Raw genomic sequence first — 23,246 nt, 5'->3', positions numbered from 1 at the left:
TGCTCAAGATTAGAGAGGTCGTTGGCCTCAATCGGCCAAATCTTTGATTCGAAAGCTGGCTCCAAACCTGAAGCCTATGCTCCCTCTCCTCAACTTCGAATCAATCTCTCGGTGTACCCGACAAGCAAAGAATCAGACGACGGCAGCTTACAACTTTTGCAGTCCACCCATCAGCCTAGTGACGTCCATGCCCCCCTCCTACTCCTAACCCTGAACAGCGTCGTCGCCAATAAGCCACCGCTTACTAACCCATGTTCTTATCGATAAGCTCTGGTCCCTTTGGTGCTGGGGCGGAAGCCTTGTCAAGGACCCCCACTTTCGTGTGATCCGAGACGCCAGCGATCATTCTCTCGTCAGCGCACGGACTCTTGTTCTCTGGGCGACCCCGGGGGACAGAAACGAGCCGAGCCGCCGCCTTGCACTTTGTTTTGAGGGTGTTGATCCATCGAGAGGAAGGTCATATCTACAAAGAACCTGACGAACGAACGAGATCACTGTGGCGACGATACTCACGACAGCGACGAGCACGCCGGTATTTTGTCGTGAATAACTGGACAATTGCTTAAGCACTGAAAAGGAGATTGTTTTGGGGGGGGGGGAGAGAAAGGCTTCGACGGTGGCTCTACCAAAAAGCCACGCTTTCAGTATCTATCTACGGATATTTTGCAGAGAACGATTTCGAGAACATTGCATTGCTTTTGACGCACCACACTGGCTTTGAATAACGACATATTCGATCGCTCCCTACCTCTGTGAGCTCGTTCGTTCTACGACGGGTCTCCTCGCGTCACCATTCCCTTAACTGCCGGCGAATTCGCCGCCGCGCACCTACGTCCCCTTTTCTCGACTGCACTACGGACATCCACACCAACACCTAGAAACTACAACTCACAAGTCCCACGACAACCATGCCGGACGCCTCAACAACCGGTGCCTCCACCAACGGCGACAGCGCTCGCCGCCGTGAGCATAACCAAGGCAACCAAGCGCGCAAGTACACGCCGGAACAAGAGGCCACGGTTCAACGCATCCGCCGCTGCAATCCGACCGCCTTTTACGAGATCCTGGACATCCCCAAGACTGCTTCTGACGCCGAAGTCAAGAAAGCATACCGCAAACTTAGCTTGCTAACTCACCCGGACAAGAATGGACACCCACACGCAGACGAGGCGTTCAAGATGGTCGCACGGGCGTTTAGTGTGCTGGGAGATAAGGAGAAGAGGGAAAAGTTTGATAAGTGGGGGACGGATCCGGATAGTAGATTTGCGCAGGCGCAGGCGCAGGCGCAGGCTGCTGGTGCGGGGATGGGGGGAACTGGAGGGAATCCGTTCATGGGCAGGAGAGGGCAACCGATGTGGGATGAGGAGATTAGTCCGGAGGAGCTGTTCGCGAGGATGTTTGGCGGGCCGTTCGGTGGGTTTGGAGGGCCTTTTGGAGGTGAGTTGCCTACCTATACCTACCTACCTACCTGCCTACCTACCCACCTGAAAGACTGTATAAAAGGGACATTGCTGACTTTCCAGCCTTCGACGGTCAACAATTTGTTTTCAACTTCGGCGGCGGCCCTGGCATCCGGGTTCACCACTTCGGCGGACCGCGCCCACGAACCCGCCCACGCAATGCGCAAAATAATCGCGATAACAACAACGAAATCCCCTGGTGGACGCAGCTCGCTGGCTGGTTGCCCATCCTCATCCTCGTCTTCTGGCCTCTCATCTCAACGCTCATCTCGGGCCTCACATCGACCTTCACTCCCGCAACCCCCTCCATGGCGTTTGACGCGCCGAACCCCCCGCTGTACACCCTCGAACGTACCATGCCTAACCTCGGCTTCAAGTACTACCTCAACCCGGCGGACGTGCACTCGTACAGTGCACATAAGCTGGCTAGTCTAGATAAGAAGGCTGAGGTAGTGCTCGTGCAGCAGTTGAGGCTGCAGTGCGAGAACGAGATGGCGCATAAGGAACGGTTGCGGGAGGCGGCGAGGGGTTGGTTTTATCAGGATCAGAAGAAAATGGAGCTGGCGAATAATTATGATATGCCGGCTTGTAGGAGGCTGCATTCGCTTCGGGTGTGAGAGCTGTGATTACATTGGAGTGGTTGGAAATAGGGGAGGGTTTAAAAGTGCTTAATAAGATGGGGGTTGGATGGCTGGTCGGTTTTCTGTACAGAGTTACTGAGCGCTCTAGACTTGCTTGTTTGGGGAAGGTTTAATGACCGGCCCAGGCGTTGGAGGTGCATATAGCGTTTGGTCTTGTCTGTTGTTCAGTTCGTTGATGTGATAATGCATGTGTCGTAGTCAAGTGTTCATGCTCATGAGATCAAGTTGGTCCAATGGCTTCGAGTTGGATAAGTGCTGGAGTGTTAGCCTTTTAGCCATAGCCAGCCAATTTTCATGATAATATATATGACTTGGCTTAATTGTCGTCCAGCTATTCGATGGCGGTTCCTGATGACGAAATTCCCATCACAAGCTCTCAACATCAACAACCTTCCAACAGCTCCTCGTCCAAGCCACCGGCCAGGGGCGCTGTGGCAACAGCTGCACTGCCAAGGCCATATATGACGAACCGCTGTGGCGCAGCGGGCTCTCCCGATTGGCCAGATACCTATCATTATCCCCACTGCAGACAGGCGTCCCCACCGCAAACAGTGGGGGAACAACGCTGCTCGCTGCGGGGTGGGCGGGCTCTCTGAACACTGGACGCCTCATAAGACTGCTTTCGCATCGGAGAGGCAACCCTCCCTCCCATCGTCATCCAATCCAATTTAACAAACCTCCGTCCTTCCCGATCGTTGAAGCTACTGTAGGAAAGAAAGAGCTCATCGGTTCAATCCGCTATTAAGGCTGTGCTGCGCGTGTTGTGCAGCTGGTGGCGTTGGGGATTGGATCGATCCAGCCGAGTCCGAGATTACTTTGTCGGGCGGTTACCTACCTACCGATATATATATATATATATATAGTTTTTATTCGGGCTTGAGAGTGTTCTAGGTTTTGCGTTTCTTTCTTTCGAAGCTGAAGCTTCGCGACAAAGCTTGGTTAGGATTCGAAACAGCTCGGGCAAGCTTTAAGCTTACGTTGCGCCACGCAGCTGCTTAGGACAGGTTGACTTGAACGCTTCGAGCTTTCATGTTGCCTGTATAGCAAGCCATAGCAATTTACCGAGTCGTCGAACAGAAGGATTACAACGCCAGTGTGCTGCGTCGACACCGGCGGCCTCTTAACTACTTGACAGCATATACGTTACCTGCGTCAACCGACTCACAGACAGTAATCAATCCTTTCGATATTTACGTCCCACTTCCTTTCTAACAACTCGCAATGATTACACGCAAGCCTCTACCCCCCGACTCTGTCCTCGATCCCGCCGTGGCAGCTCGTATTCAGACGCCATCACCATCCAGCCCAAGCGACCCTCAGCCGCCTGAAACTCCCAAAACACCCCAGGACCCTGAGCGAGCACAGGAGAAATCGGGCCTAGATCCTAACGCCGTCCCTTCTCTCCTTCGCCCGGGTATTCGCTCGCCCGGCTCACCCAGCACCTCGAGCAAATCACAACAGGACCCAACCCAAGATGCCGACCCTTCTCAAGCGAGCGCAAGCCTAGACCCGGCCATCGTGCCCCCATTACTACGCCCTGGGATTCCAATGCCTGGCTCCCCCGGAACCCCAGGCAAATCCCAACGACAATCTCCCTCCCAAGACCAGACACCCGATCCCGAACCAGCACAAAAGTCGCCGACACTAAATCCCTCCACTGTTCCCCCTCTCCTCCGCCCCGGCGCCACGCCCGTGACAATTAAAAGCCTAAACGGCGACGATGACGAAGAAGACAAGGTCGACACCAACATCTGGGCACGGGACGTCCCTGCATTTGGGAGACCTCGCACGCCGGACTTGGATCTCGATCGCGTGCCAAGTGTTTTGAGGCCCGGTAGTCGGGGGAGGAGCTCGGAACGGAAGCACGGGCAGCAACAATCGCCGTCGGTGCCGGATGTACTCAGGCCTGGGAGTCGTGGGCGGAGTGGGGAACGTCCAGCGCAGCAACAGCAACAGCAACAGCAACAGCAACAGCAACAGCAGGCGGTTTCAGTGCCATCCATGTTATTGCCTGCTGGAGGGGGGAATACGATGGAGACGAACCCGTTCAAGAGGAAGATGCAGGCTGCGAAGCACCAGGTGCCGACGGAAGCGTTTGCCCAATTGGAGATCAATGAGCAGGGGGGAACGAACCCGTGGCAGGCTTCGTTGGATGAGAGGCAGCAGCAAAGGCCAACGGCTGTGCCGAATCTGGTTGACCAGGACCCGAATGTCTGGGCATCGAGGAAGCCCAGCCCTACGCCGGCTCCCACAGTCGGTGTTGTTACCCCCGACGAAGGGGCAGCCATCTGGGCGGACGAGCGCAAGCCCCCTCCTGTGCCTCCTCCTCTTCCTCCGGTCATTACCAGCGCAGATGATGGTCGCGATATTTGGGGCGACATAGGGGCACTGGATAAAGGAAAGGCGACCGTGCCTGCACCGCCTATCCCACCCAAGACCCCGCCCATTGCGGAAGGGAAGTTGGTTGATACCGAGCCGTCCCCCCCTCAGCCGGGGACGTTGTCCAGGAAGAGTACGTGGGAGGTGTTTGAAGTTGAGGAGGAGGGCACTGTGGGATCGGAGCCGACGCCGGTTGTGCCGTCTGTTGAGAGGAAGGAGGTCGGGAAGGAGACTGAGGGGCAGGGGGGTAAGGAGGAGGTTCCGAAGGAGGAGGCGCCGAGAGAAGAGCCGCAGGAGTTCTGGACTGCGCAGCTTAGGGCTGAGACGAGGGAAGCCCCGAGGGAGGCTTCATCACAGCCACTTTCTCAGCGCCAGATTGATCTCTCCGAGACGTACCAGATCAAGAACATCAACTGGTACGATTCGACTGCTAAGGAAAATCCACGCGCGTCGCCGATTCTAGTGCAGAATGCCAATGGCCCGTGTCCGTTGGTTGCTTTGGTTAATGCTTTGACGTTGACTACTCCAGCTGATCAGCCTAACACGGTTTTGGTCGAGACGCTTCGCTCCCGCGAGCAGGTTAGTCTAGGGTTGCTGCTCGACGCAGTCTTTGAGGAACTCATGCGTCGGACGCAGCCTGATGCTACGTTACCTGATCCGGCTGAGCTTTACGACTTCCTGACGGGCTTGCATACTGGCATGAACGTCAACCCGCGCTTTGTACCGACACCTGAGGTACTGGAAGCGTTCAAGCGGACGTCGCTGACACACTTGCCCGCCTCCGAGCGGGACGCTGCCCACGTCCCAGGTACGTTCGAGCACACCCGCGAGATGTCCCTCTACGCTACGTTCGGGGTCCCCTTGATTCACGGGTGGTTGCCCCCTCCCAGCGACCCAGCCCATGACGCATTCAAACGACACGCGGGAAGCTACGAAGAAGCACACTTGTTGTTATTCCGTGAGGAAGAGCTCGAAGAGAAGCTCCGCTCTCCTGACCCGACGCAAGGCCTCACCACCGAAGAGCAGCAAGCCTACCAGGACATTCTAACCATCAAGTCCTTCTTGTCCGCCTCCGCCACGCAACTAACCCCCTGGGGCCTCGACGTCATCCGCGCGTCCATGAAACCGGGTAGCGTCGCGATCTTGTTTAGGAACGATCACTTCTCGACGCTATACAGGCATCCACATACCCTCGAGTTGTTTACCCTGGTCACGGACGCGGGGTATGCCGGCCATCCTGAGGTCGTGTGGGAGTCGCTCGTGGATGTGACGGGCGAAAGCACGGAGTTTTTCTCGGGGGATTTTAGAGTTGTCGGTGGGGCATCGAGTGAGGGAAGGGGAAGTAACGTTCCTGGGGCGTGGGAAGCCGATAACGAGGAGGGATGGACAACGGTGCAGAGTTCGCGGAGGAGGAGGAATCGTGGCTCGCAGCAGGCTGGAACGTCGGTAATGGTAGACGAGACGCCCCGGTCGCCGGTCAGTGAGCAGGAGGATCGGGATCTTGCGCTGGCACTGCAGCTGCAGGAGGAGGAGAATGAGCGGTTGCGGGCTGCGCAGGAGCAGAGGAGACGGGAGGCGTTGCTGAGTGAGCAGTATATCGAGCAACAGGCTAGAGAAGGGAGGATCCAACCCCCTCGCAACGGAAGAACTGCATCTACATCCAACCCGCGCAACTCGACGCCCTCTCTTCTTAACCGCGGACAGCCCTCCCAATCCCAATCCCAGACGCGAAGCCAAACCACCAGTTCGGGGAATAGAACTGCGACCACCAACAGACCACGTCAACAACCCCCCGTCCGATCGATGCTTGACGTAGCGGAAGAACCTGCTCCCCCTCCAGAAGGTCCACCGCCCAGCTATGAGCAGGCAGCACGCCAGAAACCGTATATCCCCCCTGCGGGACATCCTGCGCATCCCGAGAGTAATCCGCTTGTGGCGGCTGCGGCCGCACCGTATACTGGTGCTGCTGGAAGTTCTTCTAGTGTAGCGACTGCGGCTGTGGGGGCTGGAAGGGGTGCCGGAGGGCAGCCGCCTAGACTTCCGCCTAGACCGGCGGGACAGGCTTCGGGGGTTACTGGGGCTGGGGCGGGAAGGGGGAGAGGGGGCAAGGAGAAGGAGAGGGATTGTATTGTTATGTGATGGGTTTTGGGTGAATGGGAGATGAAGGAGAACGGGGGACAGGTACTGCAGCATAAGGGTTAGGTCTGGAGTTAATGAATGAATGGCGCAATGAAATCGGATGGCATGAAATGGTATGCGAGCAGGCAGGTGTTAGTCTCATACTTGTTCACGTTTCTCTTGAATGACAACTTTCGTATACATTAATTATACTGATACGTTTGATCTGAGGTGTGGTTGAGACAAGAGGGGCCGAGAAGTAGAGACTGAAACGGGGTACAACGGGAGAGATTGAGATAACACTGTGTGTTCGACTTCTCTCGGAACCTCACAATTGCTTTGCAAGCGCATAAGAATTTCGTTCTCTATCCAAGGTCAGCCCTAGGAAGACCAAGGGCTTCATCTTTCACTTTCTCTCTGCGAGTTAGATAAGCACAAAACGACCTTCCAGGTCTTCATCGAACATCACTAGTCTACCAAGTGTCGAACCATTGACCACCTGTCTAAATTACCTCATCACCAAGTCACCTTGTCTGTCGTTTTGCCAGCACGCTGCCCTCGTCCTTCTTCCTTCTCTGAGGCCTTTCGCCTAATCCTCTCGACTCATCGCCCGGACCATCATGTCACAGAAAGCGCACATTCGACGTCGACACAAGCGGAAAATGGGCACATACTAGAGAGGCGCTGCGTGCGGGGCATTCGAGGAAAATTTCGGTGCCCTGAGGGCAAAAATATTCTCCGCCTGTCCCGGCTCCGGCCCGGCGCCGGACGCTCTCAGGGCAAGCAAGGACCAAGGTTCGTAGTGACTCAATCATCCAACTATCAAACCGTCGTCAGAACAACAGCAACAGGTGCGAGGCTGGCCCGCCGCTGTTCAGGCGAGCGATCATCCGTCGAGGAAGCACTTGCTGGCTGCTGGGCGCACAGCCAAGGGTTCGGTTCTCCGCTGTCCAGACGACAATCTCAACCGTCCAGCTATAAAGCCACTAACAGGGGTCGGTCTCAGCTGAGGGAATGGTAGGCCGGCGGGCCCTGGAGAGGTCATCAGGGCCAGCCCATTCGTTCGGCGACGTATGGGCTCTCGGCCGCCGGCTGGCATCCGTCACGGGCGGGATTCATCACCACCGCAATCAGAACCCCCAAACTCTTGAGGAGTCTGATAAAAACGCTTGCTAACGATTTGTCGTCATCTTCAACCTCCTTCCTGCCCAACAAGGCCAGACATGATATAGGACTTGCCCTCCCGCCGCGGGGCCCGCCGAGGCACCGTTCTTTAATACTACCATGGTATAGCTGATAGTGAGGTGCTCCGATTCGCAACCGCACTCTCTCCCTCGGAGGACGAGGGGAGGGAGGCCCTTGAGGATGGACAAGACAGCCCATTGACTCCATAGGCAATTGCTTCTGCATCCGAGGGAATTCAACCGGCCGAAGGGCACACGAAAAGCGTAGTATTTGAGCTTGAAGAAAGAGTTCAAAACGTCAACGTGAATTTCCAATTGCCGTTGCAAGCTCTGAATGAGTACGATCCTGCATGTGATCTATGGAATACTCTACCTACGAGAAGGAGGGTAGAAATGGTGGCTTATATAAGCAAACAAGGAAACGAGTGTGAGCAGTTGACCCAATTGCCATATATGTGGTGCTCTTGGAGCTAAATCCCAAGTGTTTCCTACTGGCTGTCGTCGGAAGCTTGAGACATAGGAAAGGCTGTTGACCCTTGCAAATGAGGACGACGAACAGCACATGAGATGCCGGTGTTGAGAGGGAGTTGACTGGCAGGATAGATCTGTGAGTGTCCTGGTAGTATTCTCTCCTCCATGCCTGCGTCGACCAAGTGTGAAGATAGATTTGACGAGCCATCTTCTGGGAAATATCAGCATCATATCCTTCAACACTCATGAGGCCATCATCCAGGGGTGATTGACATCCCCTTGCTACGCCATTACCTCTTATCGCGCCGCGTCGCCCACTAAGATGCCGTTTCTCAAGTCCATCCATCACACTATCCTATAGACCTCCGCGCTCACACCTTCAAACACGGTCGGTCCATACATCTGAAATTTACCCACACGATGAAACTCCCCATCCTCCCCATGCGGCTGCAGCAATAGCCCATCAACAAGTGAGCCCTTCCTCGCCCCAACCTTGGTCGTGCTCATAGCAAGGCACTTTATCTTTCCCTTCCGTATGGGCACATCTGGACGAGCATCAAGCACTCCTTCTCCAATGATATACCTGCTGTCTCCCTCCCCATCTACAAGGCGGACATCCGAATTGCCCGGATTGCCTTCCTCGAGATCGTGCAGCTCCCAAGTGAGGTCGACCGCGAGGCCCTTGACTTCGAGGAATCCGGACTTGACCTCTCCGAATGGAAAGCCCCTGTTGACAGGCTCGACCTGGCACTGGAGAATCTCGAACTGGAACGGTTGCCGCTCTTGCATATCATCGTCTAGAACGGCAGCGGACTCGGAGGCGATGCTGCACCAGCTCCATGACGGGGCGATGTACTGGTTTTAGCAGGATCAGGGTCAGGTTCAGATGGCGGGTTGCCGCTCGCGTCAACATCCTGGATGATTGGCGGGACGTAGTCGCGCTTTTTCTCGCATTCCCAATGGAGCTCCGACAGGAGCTTCTCCCTCCACATGCCTGCCAGGTACGTCCATCCGGTAAGGCGCGCCACCTCTGCAGCGACAGCGGATATCGCAGGGAGTTTGTCCGTCGCGTTGGTGAGTTTCCTGCCGGAGTAGTCGTTGCGGATCCTGTACCACAACGCCAGGATTACGTCCTCGTCCGGTCCCGACTCGGACTCGGCCGCAAGCGGGGCCAGGATTTGGAACGGCCGAGGAGCTTCTTCCGCGGCGCTGGGGTTTATGTGCATCTCTCGACACATCCACTTCAGACCGTCGTAGGAGAAGCTCACGACCCTGGTCGAGAGCACGCGCTCCTGAAGACACCATGCACGGGAGTTCGCCGGATCTGCCGAGGGGAGGTAGTATTTGCGGTATGCAAGGCGGATGATTTCCCTCTCGCCACGGGGTCCGAGTAGTGGGATGTCGATAGGTTGAGCGAAGAACCTTGGAGATTCTGAGGGATGGAGGAACCCCTCGTTGGCGGATGGCGCGCTTGCGGCGATGATTGTGACGGCGCTGTTCCGGTAGATGTCGCCCATGAGCGGCAGTTCCCTGGCCTTGTCGTCTTTGGAGTCTTGGATGATGCACAGGGCATCGACCCAGAGGTAGCCGAGGTTGAGCTGACGGGTAACGGTGATGGCGTCTTTGATGGTCCGAGAGAGGAGGGTCATGTCGATGTGGCGTTGTTTCTCCTTTAGCGTGTCCTTTGTTAGTTTATACGCCTGGTCGACACCCCAAACGTAGCTCAGGGCCGCATAGGGGCGTAGCTCTCCAGGAGTTGTGAGGATGAGACGCGCTCCGTCAGGGTCCGTGACATCAATCAGGCGAGTTGGCTGAAGCGACCTGGTGGGCTTGCAGGATTGATGGCTACTATTGCACGCCGACATCCAAGTTCGTGCTAGCGCTGGCCACGTTGGTGAAGTCGGAGAGACGTTTCCCCATTCACTGGGAAAGAGTCTTGAAGTCGACCCTACAACCAGTTGAATAACTGTGAGCCTGAGGTGGATTAAGAGTTGGGGAACGTGGGAGAACATGACCTACCGGGAGATATGACCTCAAAAGATAAATCCACGGCATCGTCCCCAACAAGGCCTGAAATAGCACAGTCTGGATCACGCGGGTTCGGCCCTGCAAATTCCAAGCGCACCTTTAGGGAATTAAAGAAGTTTGCATTTTGTGTGGCAACGAAAGTCATGTCGACCTGGATCTCAGCGTCACAATCCAGATCCTCCAGTATGAGAAATCCGGGCTGGTCGCGCCTCCGTGATGAATGTGATGACTCAAAGTGTGATGAGTCGACTGATCGCGGTTTGTCTGCTTCGAGTTCTTCGTCACCCGCCGCGGGCTCCCGGGGCTCCATGCTCTCATCTTGTTCTTCATCCTGACTTATCCCGTCGCTTCTTTCCGGATCCTCCTCATCATCAAGCATGCTCTCGCCATCGGTATGACTGTCCTGCCAGGCGTAGTACCAATAATCGAGCTCGGCACTGCTAAGTAGCGCGTTTGCCAGGACTGTGCACCACAGACAGCCATCCACCGTCCCGCGGTAAATGTCGCTTGAAACGCGCGAATAAGATGATGCAAAGCGTAACGTGCTTGAGCGTTCCCCCACAGCCGTCAACAGACCATTGTACGTTGAGGGACCAAAGACATCCGCCACGCAAAATGAACAGAGGGTCTGATCACCTTTATGTTTGGGTTGGACATTGCAGTTATACCTGCGTGGGAGTTGGGTAGTGCCGTATCGGGAGAGCATTTTGCGAGCACACAATACTTGTATGTTAGGCTAAAATGCTATGAGGTGCCCTCTGGGTTACAAGATCCAAGGTTCTTTTGCGGCCGCGCACTATCAGGCTTGTGTTGTCTAGACAAGGCTGTCACTCTTATCTATACGAAGGGACACCCTCTTCAGCTGCTGGTGAGCTTCCGGGTCACACGGATTTCAGAGCCTCACGAGGCTTTCGGAGGCTGCCCCGCTCCGGCCAAGAGAGGCCCCCCACCCCAATCCATATGGAAGGTTCTGTTTAAGTATGAGCGGTCTGGAGCGTTTGAGAAGATGCAGGACTCGGAGCTTCTCTCCAGAGGCACACTGCAGCGTGTTCAAAGTTATGTTTCTATACACTCAAACCGCACTAGACATTGCCCATCGATGTTGCTTATATATAGGGAAATCATATCTGCTCCCACGTGACGCTGACTCCATTGAGGAGTGTGAATACTTTTTAATCAGAGCATCAGCATGAGCTCCACGTTCTGGAGCGTCTTGTTGAGAAACTCATAACAGAAATTTTTCCAATCTTGATAGATGTATGATGAGCAGGCTATCTAAGCTCAATATTCTACATTCTGACTTCAAACCTGGAATCGTATCGTATCTTCGACCCGTCTCACCCTTGAGGATGTTTGGTCGTGCCAACGACAGCGGCGGGTAAGAGGTGATTACGGGCTGCCTAGACTACACTATATACACGTGGGGAAAATCAAAAAGGGAAAACCCGGTGTGTTGTGAAGGGATATCATGGAGGATGGGGGATAGGGTTGAGTGGGGAGAATACCAGGAATGTGAATATCCAAACTAGACAGTTCTGATTCTGATTATGAGTCGCCGATGGTGTTGTACCAAGCGAGGTGGGGAGACATGGGAGCGTAGGGGTGGGAATAGTTCGTGTTGGATGTAAAAGAAAATGGTGAATGTGGATGGGAGTATTTACTTGGGCATTGCCCTGCAAAACACGCGGCCCTGAGGGAATCTGTCAAGCACAATGGGTGCCGCAGAATAACAACGTTCTACCTTCTAAACTACACACGCGTGAGGGTGGATGAGCATGGCTCCTATATAAGGTCCAAGTGTGCACCTGACCTCAGTGTAGCCTGAGCTGACCGAGGTAGGTCAACGGTGACCACACCGTGGTCACTTGCAGCTAACAGTTCGTCCCGTCTGTTCATCTCGGTCAACGCCATAAAGCTCGAGTTGCACTCTCCTGTTTTCAAAAAGTTATTGCAGATGCCAAAAAGCTCTGGGTTCCAGACGCCCTGAAATGGGGTTATTGAAAGATGAAAGGGACATCTTAGGAAATGGCTTCTGGAGGTTATCAAACCATAACTGCAAGTTTTGATCGCACTTGGAGGGTGATTGAAGGTGAGATGGTGCTCTAGAAAGTCCCGTGTCCAGATGCCTCCGCGACCCATCTAGCCAGACACTTTCTGTCGAAGAGAGCGAGGAAGGTTTAGCTGAGGGGCCATCCAACACGCTGCACTGAGGCTTGTTCGACTGCCACCATGATGCTATGTCAGGGGTGGGGTCTTCCGTTGTCTGAGGAGGCTTGGGGGTAGCCCTAGCCAAGCTCGAGGCCCGGGTTACTGGGGCTTCCAGACAGGGCCTGGTTAGGCGTCGGCGGATAATTAGTGTAGGCGAGACCAGCCTTTGGACGGTGGTGACTGGAGTCTCCTCCAGAGGGGTTGATCATCCAGACTAGAATAGCATCAGTGACGTGACGTCTACTTACCGATTTCTTACCACGAGTTGACCCCTTCCGGTAGAAGTTAGGCTGATTACTGTGTCGAAGATAGCGAACCCATAGGTCATCAGGCGCAACGATACCGATATGGTTGAACTTAAGGGCTCCATAGTGAATGACGTTTTACTGTGCGAGTTCATGATCTAGAACCGGCAAGGCTGAGGAGCAGTTTGTGGTCTTATCCTCATACGACAGCGGGTATGAGGCTGCGCCAACGTTGAACATCAAGCATCCAGGGTAAGGTTAGAGCTTCATTCATCCAGTGACTTCGTTCACGAGGCTTTTTGGCTGCTGAAGTGATGCGCGCCATGGCCCCTTTGGTACCGGGAACGGCATTGTTTATACGATTTGATTCTTTGGGCCATATAATGCTCCTCGGCAGAGGACGACAATGCGAGAAGATATCTCATCTCTTCTCTTGTACTCTTCTATAGGCAAACTCAATTACAGCCAACCTATCATCAGTCACGGCTTCATGCCTACTCCTTCACGCCTGAGACTTAGCGCAGTAGCAGCTGTTGACTCGAAACAATGAACTCTGGGTTGTTTAACGTGACGACACAAGGCAATGGGACCACGCTCTTTAATCATAGCGATTCCAATCTAGTCTGCAAACCGGGAACTATTTGGACGGTTCTGAAATTTTTTCTGGCCAACTATGTAGCACATTGTTTTACTATCAGGGCACTGCCAGGGGAAAGTCCCGGTTCCTATTTCCCGAGCGCCCTAATCTCACTGCTCTACCCAACGTCTGACCTAATGCGGGCTATCGATGGCATTGCTCGTCACGCGCGGTTTGCTTGTGGCTGCAAAAACGAAGTACAGAGAGCTATCCGTGCTGAAGCACTCTTAATGCTTGTCTGATCCATTTCGTAGAAACCAAAAGTTGGTTGTTTGATAGGAGGTTTTGTAGGTGCTGATGATATTGTCTCGGATGCATCTGCTCCATGGTAAGGCTCTATCTCTGAAAGCACCGGTTATATGTCTCAGTTTAGACTAAATCATGTGAACAACGCTAACTTTGATGAGTGTCGAAACAAAGAAGATCCAGCTGTGTTCTGCTATGGCCTTTACAACGATTCTCCGTGGCTCATGGAGAGGACTCCCAGGGGTGCCCTCAATTTACAGCTCGTTTTTGGCTATAAGCGCATTGTTCATGGCTCCTACTGCATGCCTCCTGGTTACAGTTTTGATCAAGTTCCCCATGGAGCTGAATTAAAGATTACAGGTGCCGACGAGGCCTCTGACAGCATTGCTCACAACTTGAATGTACCTGAGGGCTGGAAAGAACAGCGGTTTACGATACCTTCAGTTTACAGTGTACTGAAGGCTTTAATGGACTTGGTACAAACTATATCTGCTGGTTATTCACTTTATCAAGCGCGCGGAGACCAGATTTTACGATACGGCTATGCAGCCTTTGGGCTCACGGTGATACCTTACCTGGTCATGTCGATATTCAACTGTTTGGCCAATGCTTTAACACCCGATTATTCATGTTGCTATGTTATACGGTCGCCAGATATGGAAGAGGCAGAGCCCTGGCCCGGCTGTTATTTTGAGGGTGTGATTGGCCATCTGATTCCAGAAAGGCCGCTCGTTCCGGACGCACCACTAGCTCATAGACCCGATGATGAGGCCTGCAGTCGCATTATTAATCCTATATGACTCACTGGACAGTCAAGTCTGGATTGGAGCCTGATAAGTGGCTCATTGAGCCGACGTCAACAGTTAGAGCAGAAGGTGCGGAACACGTCGATTCTTCGTCGGCCAGCCAAAGGGCAACCCGTCAGTATATCTTGAGGGCGCCACGTGAGCTATTGGCAGTCATCGAGCCATCCCAAAAAATAGCCAGAACAAAGTTCATGTCGATTCCACAATGCAGCAATTTCAAAAAACGGTTTGAAAGTCCGAGTCAACAAACAGCATCATCAATACGCTATGAAAACTATCTATTACCTTGTTTCATCATGACTGCTGTTGGTCTCATCATTATTGGAAGCTTGAGCAAGTTTCAAGCTGGGGATAGTACGATCGCACAGAGGGGATGGGTCCTCTCCTGGATTATCTTGGGGCCATTCTTTGGGTTGTTTTCTGACTACTTTGTCCTGCATTTTTGGGGACTCTACCTTCGAAAAGGGCCATTGAATCGAGTAAACGAGTGTTGGAAAAATTTCGCGGAATGATAAACGAAAATGGCGACCATGATGATCCCAGTGGTGCCAACAGCTGGCGTCGAGGGTACACAGCTGTCTGCCGATTTCTCAAGAGGATTACATGGTACCTTCTTGACGCTATTGTGACGATCATTTCTACGGCAGTTGTGAATATCGTGATACCATTTCTCCTTCCGTGTGTTCTAATTCTTGAGCAAGCCTGGGGTTGGATCCATATGATAATGACTCTGGTTAGTCTCGCGTTATGCACAGTGGCAATTGGCGGCATGGTTGTTGTGGGCAGAATGATTCTTGAGTTCGGCGATTGCAAGTATGTCGGTTAAGGTAGAGTCTAGTGCTGGCTGGGTATTTGGATACGTATGTAGTGAGAGTTGTCTATTATCAGATGATTTCTACGTGTTAGGCTGAGGTGGGACCTCGTCATAGGACCCACTGTAGGTGGGCATCAATACACCCCACTTTTCTTTGCTTTCCTATATATGGATACTATACTCATTCTCACTCGTTACAATGAGCTCAATAAGCACTCTTTTCTTTCGGACACACTCATTTAAGACGGCTCTTCACCCACAACTTCCCTTGACGGTGAGAAACTACGTCTTACAGGATCCAGTACCGTTCTGCCCATCATCATCATATCACAGGACGCCTGAATTTGGGATCAAGTGAACTTTTTTTGAAACTTGTACACATACCATGACAGTTTCGGCACACCAAAAGCAAGCCTTATCCAATGTCCAAGACGGGAGAGTATCACCGACCAGATACTCAGGCAGACTAACGCATGGGGCGAATGGTGGGGATGAGGAATGGTCATGCGTTAAGGTGCAGGCACGTGGCAGGTTGTAGTCTCACTCATCCTTCCCACCAAGGACGGAAGACCACATAAGAGGGTTGTTAAAGGAGGAGAGGGGGCACGAAGGAAGTGGCCTCTTGTCACACGGACACGGAAGTCCAAGGAAAATGGGTATCCCTGAGTGCCAAATACAAGGGACACCGGAGATAGAATGATTGTGAGCGGCACAAACCCGTGGTTGATCCCAGGATATATCTGGAAGCCGCATGACCGAAAAGAATGAACCGGATGGCCGAGAAGATTCTATAAAGGAAGCTAGTCGGACACGTTAGGCTTCTCTTGGTTTTCCTCTCCCTAACACAAGGACACTAAGTACCAAGAAAGACTATTACACGTATTAATTGACTTCGTTGTGCACCCCCACATCGTCAATGGCCATCATCTAACCCATTTGACCCATTGTCAATCCCTGCCTGCACCAGACCAAGTCACCCGTTACACCTCTGGATACCGTCTCGCCGCAAGAGCAAGTTTTGATCGCACTCGGCGGGTGGTTGAACCGGACGTGGTAATCGAGGAAGTCACCGTGTCTTATGCCTAGGCAAGCCACCTAGCGAGGCACCTCCTGTCGAACAGGCCGAGGAAAGGTCTGGCCGAAGGGTTATCCCAGAGGCTGGATTGTAATTTATTGGCCCTCCACCATGACGCCATATCCGGAGGAGGAACCTTATGCGGCTTGGGCGAGGCTGGGGGTTGTCCGAGCCAAACTCTAGGCCCCGGATGGCGTGGCTTCCAGAGAGGGTCTGGTTTGATGCCTTGAGCTGCCTAATACAGACGAGACCAGCTTTTGTGCGGGGAAGTCTGTAGCCTTCTCCATAGTGGGTGGTCCAGGAGTAGAGTTTAAGCTCGATTCCGCCATCTGTATCTTTCCCGGTTCAGTAGGTACCGCGGGTACAGTCCGGCGAACCACCATAGCCACGGCGTTGGGATGGTACGCCAGACCGGAAAGAGAACCATGAGAGCCGCGTGGGCGGTTTTGGACAAGGCTGCCTCAACAGCACCGAGGCCGACGGGTATCAGCCGACCTCTAACCCCCACCCGGGAAGGGCCTATGTCGAGTTGAGCCAAGCCATACATTATGAGGGCATTACTGCAATAAAGGAGAAGCGACGCCTCTCGTAGAAGGTCGTTGCCGTGTCGCAGATGTTTGGGGGCTATCTCTGGTCCATTAGTGGCGCCATGGTTGAGTCGGGGAGCCGGACAGCCGGTGTTTGGTGGGTGACTGCTTGGGATAATCGCTCTTGATTGGTTGGTCCCACGAAGCTCGCGAAGTCTTCCTCTGATTGTTACTCCGTTTGGAAACAATCTCGCTAACAGCCAGAACAAAGGGGGTCGTTTTCGACCTCCGACGCTTATTTTTTTGGCGCCTCAAGACGAGTGTGGACGAACGCCGCTGAGTTGGGCTGCAGAGAATGTACATACGGAGGCTGTTGAAGCTCTGTTATCCGATGGCCGAGTAGATCTAAACCAACAAGACAGCAATGGTCGAATGCCGCTCACTTACACTGCAGAGAGGGACCATATAGAGATTGTTAAAACTCTGTTATCTGATGGCCGGATTGGGCCAGACGTAAAAGACGAACTTGGTATAACTCCTCTCAGATACGCTGCAGAGGAAGGTCTTACAGAAATTATGAAAACCCTGTTATCCGATGGCCGAGTTGATCCAGACCGACAAGATGACATTGGTAGAACGCCACTATTTTATGCTGCATAATATGGCGATACAGAGCTCGTTAGAACTCTATTATCTGATGGCCGAGTTGATCCAGACCGACAAGATCGCTATGGTCAACGCCGCTGAGCTACACTGCAGAGAAGGACCATATAAAAATTGTTTAACTTTGTTATCTGGTGACGGAGTTTATCCAGACCAACAAGATAACAATGATCGAACACTACTGAGTTTAACTGCAGAGAGGGGCCATGCTGAGGTTGTTAAAACTCTTATATCCAATGGCCAAGTTGATCCAGACCGACAAAACAGTAATGGTCAAAAGCCGCTATTTTACGCTGCATGGCTTGGCCACACTGAAATTGTTAAACTCTGGTATCTAATGGCCTAGTTGATTCAGACCGACAAGATCACTATTGTCGAACGCCGCTGAGTTACGCTGCAATGTGTGGCCCTACCGGGATTGCTCGGATTAAGCTGTCTAGTAAAAAAAAAAAAAAATAATACAACGAAACTCAAATGCCGCTAAGTTACGGTAATGGCCGAGTTGATCCAGACCGACAAGACATCTATGGCCGAACGCCGCTGCATTTCGCTGCATTCAATGGCCATACAGAGGTTGTTAAAGCTCTGTTATGTGATGGCCGAGTTAATCCAGACCGAGAAGCCAACAATGGCCAAACGCCACTAAATTTGGCTGCATTCAATGTCCATACAGAGGTTGTTCAAGCTCTGATATATGATGGTCGAGTTGATCAAAGTGCGAGCTAGTGCATGGCAAAGTGTAGTGGCAAGTGAGAACGATAAGACAGCAAAGCTAGGCAATAGGATGTCCTTGATATTATGCCGCCGACGAGGGCTTGGTGCCTACTCCAAGAAAGTGCGGCGGTAGTCTATTTGAGCATGTGTCATAGTGTTAGGTCAGGTAATGAAGGGCTGATTTTTGCATTTTGCAGTACTGGAAGACCTGGTTAGAGACGTGAAACAGCAAAGCAGACAGAGGTAGTGAGGACCATAAAGAAGTCAGTGGCTAGAGAGGATGATCCGGTTCAAGCATTCGTCCTTCTCCCTTCACTTCAAGTTATTACCACGCGCCAGTCAGCCTGCCACCGGTTAGAGAGATCCTGTCTCAACACCACCAGGTATATCTCCCCATCACCATCCTTCCAGTCATTGTAATGGTAGACTTGGTCTGGTGCAGGTAGGGATCGACAATGGGTCAAATGAGTTAAATGAGAGCCTCTGGCTATGTGGAGTGCACAACGAGGTCAATCAATATGTGTATCAATCTTTCTTGGTCCTCAGTGTCATGGTGTTAGAGGAAGGACCAAGAGATGTCCTTCATCGTGTCTGGGCAGCTTCCTTTATGGAATCCTCTTGCCCTTTGTGAGTGCCTCGCCCTCCCGGGGGTTTCAGAGGCTCGTCCTCCTGCCTCTGTCATCTGGCTCATTCGGTCGTGTGGCTCCAAATATCTTCCAGGGTCAACGACATATTTGTGTTGCACACAATCATTCTCTCTCTGGTGTCCCTTGTGTTGGCAGTCGGTGATACCCCTTTCCTTGGACTGCCTTGTCCGTGTGACACATCACCTCACCACCGGTTTCACACACCGTGACTACTCTGTTGTAGATGAAACCAAAATTTTCGACAAAAGTTAAAGTTCTAGATGGTTAGGTTATGGACTCTCGGCGAGCTTTTGTTAGCCACTGGCGAACATCAAGCCAAAAGAGGATTCCCTCTCAATAGATGTGAAGTTGGTCACCATACAAGTCTCGTAGCCAGCTCATGTGATCATTTAACATAGAAGTTGAGGGCTCTCCTTTATTAAGGGTCTTTGTATACTCGGTCGAGACATCTGCTGTCAACAACTGGGGAACCGCCTTGGTGCTGCTTGTGTGGCATTGCGGTTAGGTGTTGTGACTCAACATTGACAAGGGCAGAGTGGAAGCCCATAAGTGGTATTGAGACCTGTCGTCCTGTTTGTGGGGTTGTGAGTGGATGGGTTTAACCCTACTTGTGACTTTCAACCCAAAGCGTTGGTCTTTTGGCTGCCGTGGGCGGTCAGATGACAATGAAAAAGCTTTGGTGGCTCAGATGGGAGTTTGAATACAAAGTTGAGCTGCTCCTGCCATGTGTGAGTGCTGAGTGGGTCTAGGGCAAAGTTGGGTTGATGATAATCGAGAAGGAAGAGTGCATTAGCGCTTAGTCCACGTTTGCGGCGATGCCCGCGCAAATTTACAGGGGGTAGTGGCAAGTTTTTTAGGTCAAAATGGAGCCGAATATGATAAGGTTGTCGGATCAAAATTGAGTGATTGAGTACTCTTGATTGATGAAATTGAAATTGAGAGGCAAAACTTCAGCTCACTTCTTTGTACACAAACGTGCAAGGAGACAGCATGTAGCCATCTTCTTATCACTTGGTGTTCAACTAGATGTGATCAACCTGTCTTCTAAAATTTCTGCTTGTCTGGACCCCTTCTTTCTCTTTTCCTTTTTGTACGTATTCGACAGGCAGCGTCGTTGCTTGTGGTTTCATGGCTTTAGCTCAAGACAGCCACATCTGCGGAATAAGAGGTTCAAATTACAAAAAAAAAAAAAAAACTGGCGCATACTAAGACACTTTATTGACTGTTTAATGGTTCCAAACTCTATGGCACACAGGATATTTTGAGGTTATCAGAGGATCAAAGGCAAAGAATTTGAGGTGAACTATGATGATGTTTAATCAGCCTCACCATGACAAATCGAAAGAATTAAGTCGACCATAGCTTCATGTAAATGACAAAAGGTTCCAGTTCAACGAGAAGTATTGTTGGCTGTGTCTCAGTATTTACTTGTGTGTGGTACTATATGTATCTGGTTGTGGTGCTCTACCTACCGGCTAGGCCAATACATACACAATACTTGAACATACTTGTGGTGGAGTGGTAACACATGGCTAACCTAGTGTCTCGTATCCCAATCACGGGATCAGTTTCCTGGGAGCTCGAGGAGCTGTCTATGCTTTCTCTTTTCCACGGGTTCGAATCAAATTGAGGGGAGAAGGCCATCCTTTTGGGAGGGCTGGCTGGGCTTTGGGTCTGTCCCATGTTGTGGTTTTGGAGGGGAAAGGTGAGACACTCAACATCGCTGTTTGCAACTAACGATTACCTAAGACTCGCTGGGATCGAGAGCGTCCAACCGGAGAACAAAGGATGTGCTTAAAGTGATGTAGACGCTATATTTAGGTCTCTGTCACTGGAGAAGAGGGGGTGTTATCAGTCAGTACTCAACCTGCTTTGTCCATCCGACCCAAAGGCTCCGTTTGTTTGGCGTAAGATACCACGAAAGAGCGCTTCTTTTGAGCTCGATTTCGTTCAAGTTGGCTGGATTCTATTGGTTACCATTAGTCCCTCCTATTGAGGATCCAAGAGCTCAAGGTGTTCCACCTACAAACTTGTGAGTCTTATGACAGGCCTTTCGTTGATCGGCGATGGTTTCGGCTCCTCAGCAATGGCAAAACAACTACATATCTGTCGGCTGGTTCTCGGTGTTGACGTCAGGACGTTTTGGAACAAGGTGTGAAGCAAACAGAAGTTACGACGGTGAGGTTAAATCCTGCATGTGAGAAGACGAACTGCCGGCTTGGCTGTGTAACGGTGTATTGTATCATATATCACCCTTGAAAAGGGCTGGTGTAAAATAAATCACGATAACATTTATAATCTATGTATAATTGAAAGTTGAGTAGCCATTGATGTAAAATTACTTTCTCTGCTGGTATTACGCGGACAATTGTCGTTTGAATGAGACAATCTGCCTGTTTTCTCCAGAGACTGACTGTTCTGCCCTTACCTTCCTTAACCCTTGCCCTCGGTAACATTACGGTACCATACACCCACCTCGTCTCCACCGGTCCTGGGACTCTTGACATCATTTCTCCCGTCCATCGATACGACCTCCCAATTTCCAGCTGTGTAACTCACAAGCACTTAAAAGCATACCTGACCCATTCATCTCACCGCTCTCGTTTCCAGAGGGGTTCATCCTGCCCTTCTTGAGAGCCTGACTGTTCACCGTCCACTTCTCGCGTTTACATGGAACGTTAATAACATCAGTTCACTGATCAACACGTTTCCACAAACCATCAAAACAAACTGCAGGCGGCTGGCTCTACACCTCGCCTATAACCACCACAATGCCCACAACAACGGAGGGTTTGATCCCCAACTGGTTTCCCCCGAATCGAGAGAACTATGACTTGATTCTCACTCTCTGGAAATTGTTCCCCTTCGTACGCCATCCCACCCATCCCCCCTTTTCTCATCAGCCACCACCCCTCGCTAACCTCCCTCCCAGTTCTCCTCCCTTCAATGGCTAATCCCTTGGTACGGCATGGGCAAAACCTCCATCCCTCACTCCCCGCTCAACTTGCCAGGCCGCCTCGCCTGGCTAACAATGGAAATCCCCGGCTTCCTGACCCTCCTCTATCACCTCTACGTCCTCCCCTCTCAACTGCCCCTTCCTCCCTCCCCCGACGGCTCCCTCCCCTGGCAAACACAAACCCTCGCCTTCCTCTTTGTATTTCATTATATCTACAGGGCTATCCTCTTCCCTTTCTTACAGCCATCCATGTCGCCGGTGCACTTGTTCATCTGGCTCCTCGGCGTGACATTTCAACTGGTGAATGGTACCGTCATCGGCGCCTGGCTGGCTGGCTATGGGCCGATGTATTACAACCATTCCCCTGCACAGACGCCTATCTCACAGTTCGCGCTGGGTCTCATAGTATTTTACCTCGGGCTGGCAAGCAATTACTTCCACGACGACCACCTCCGCGAGATCCGGCGCCGCGTCCTCCGCCGGCAGCAGTTAGCTGCTCAGAAGCCAGATGACAGCCCCGACGCGCCAAAGTCAGTGGAGAAGCACTATGAGATACCGCAAGCGGGATTGTTCAAGGTGGTGCTGTATCCGCACTATTTGAGCGAATGGATTGAGTGGGTTGGGTACTGGATCGCGGCGGGGTGGGGTTGTGTGCCGGCGAGGTGTTTTGTGTTAAATGAGGTTACGGCGATGTTGCCTAGGGCGGTGAGGGGACGGCAGTGGTATGTGGAGCGATTTGGAGAGGAGACGGTTGGGAGGAGGTGGGCTGTTATTCCGGGGGTTTGGTAAGGGGGAGATGGGGGTTGCGTACTTAACACTACGATAAGTTTCTTTATGCACATCAGGAATACTAATTGAGAAGAATTGATGGTTTATGATGCGTAGCAGAGATATATATATTCACCCATCCACCCTATCCATTCATCCATCTACCTTCCCCTCCCTCTCCCAGACCTCTCTCTCTTCCATGTATCTTTTCTCCTATTCCATTCTTCCAAATATCGCAGAGTCAACATAACACAAGAACTTGTAACAACAAGCGAAAAAAAAATTTTTTTTTACACCGCCGAGGAGGTATACAGACTCCGAGCTTTGATGTGATGTGTGAATAGTTGAGTAGTCTTTAAAATGTACGATGAAGACAGACAGAGAGAGATGAGAGATGTGAGACAGACGTTTGCATGATATGACTGATGATGAATCCATCCATCCATCGATGATGAGAAAACAAGAGAAAACCAGAAACACATTCATCCATCCGTCCATCCATCCCATGTTAACGCCGCAGTGCCAACCATGCCGTCACCCGGAGTTCCTTATCGTTCCAGTCTCGCCTGAAGGCGCGGCGCCGTTTTTCGTCTGTCTTGGGACCACTGTGGTTACACAGCAGTATCTTCGACAGACTTAGCGCTCCTTACCAACCAACC

General features: G+C 52.0%; 4 protein-coding genes across 4 annotated transcripts; 3 read left to right on the top strand and 1 right to left on the bottom strand.

Moving 5' to 3' along the window:
- Positions 1-908: 908 nt before the first annotated feature.
- Positions 909-2,077, top strand: CTHT_0001630 (uncharacterized protein; the record flags this gene model as incomplete). Its single annotated transcript, XM_006690649.1, has 2 exons — positions 909-1,437; positions 1,524-2,077. 2 exons carry the CDS (start codon positions 909-911, stop codon positions 2,075-2,077), a joined length of 1,083 nt encoding a protein of 360 aa, XP_006690712.1.
- Positions 2,078-3,322: 1,245 nt separating this feature from the next.
- Positions 3,323-6,619, top strand: CTHT_0001620 (uncharacterized protein; the record flags this gene model as incomplete). Its single annotated transcript, XM_006690648.1, has 1 exon — positions 3,323-6,619. One exon carries the CDS (start codon positions 3,323-3,325, stop codon positions 6,617-6,619), a length of 3,297 nt encoding a protein of 1,098 aa, XP_006690711.1.
- Positions 6,620-8,598: 1,979 nt separating this feature from the next.
- On the bottom strand, positions 8,599-10,987 carry CTHT_0001610 (uncharacterized protein; the record flags this gene model as incomplete). Its single annotated transcript, XM_006690647.1, has 3 exons — positions 8,599-9,108; positions 9,186-10,201; positions 10,273-10,987. 3 exons carry the CDS (start codon positions 10,985-10,987, stop codon positions 8,599-8,601), a joined length of 2,241 nt encoding a protein of 746 aa, XP_006690710.1.
- A 10,647-nt stretch (positions 10,988-21,634) lies between these two features.
- CTHT_0001600 (3-oxo-5-alpha-steroid 4-dehydrogenase-like protein) lies at positions 21,635-22,608 on the top strand (the record flags this gene model as incomplete). Its single annotated transcript, XM_006690646.1, has 2 exons — positions 21,635-21,730; positions 21,796-22,608. 2 exons carry the CDS (start codon positions 21,635-21,637, stop codon positions 22,606-22,608), a joined length of 909 nt encoding a protein of 302 aa, XP_006690709.1.
- Between the last annotated feature and the right edge of the window lie 638 nt (positions 22,609-23,246).

This window comes from Thermochaetoides thermophila (assembly GCF_000221225.1).
Source record: "Thermochaetoides thermophila DSM 1495 unplaced genomic scaffold scf7180000011806, whole genome shotgun sequence".
Lineage (NCBI taxonomy): Eukaryota > Fungi > Ascomycota > Sordariomycetes > Sordariales > Chaetomiaceae > Thermochaetoides > Thermochaetoides thermophila.
Note: the sequence above shows the minus strand (reverse complement) of the source record. Positions and strands in the feature narration are given on the sequence as shown.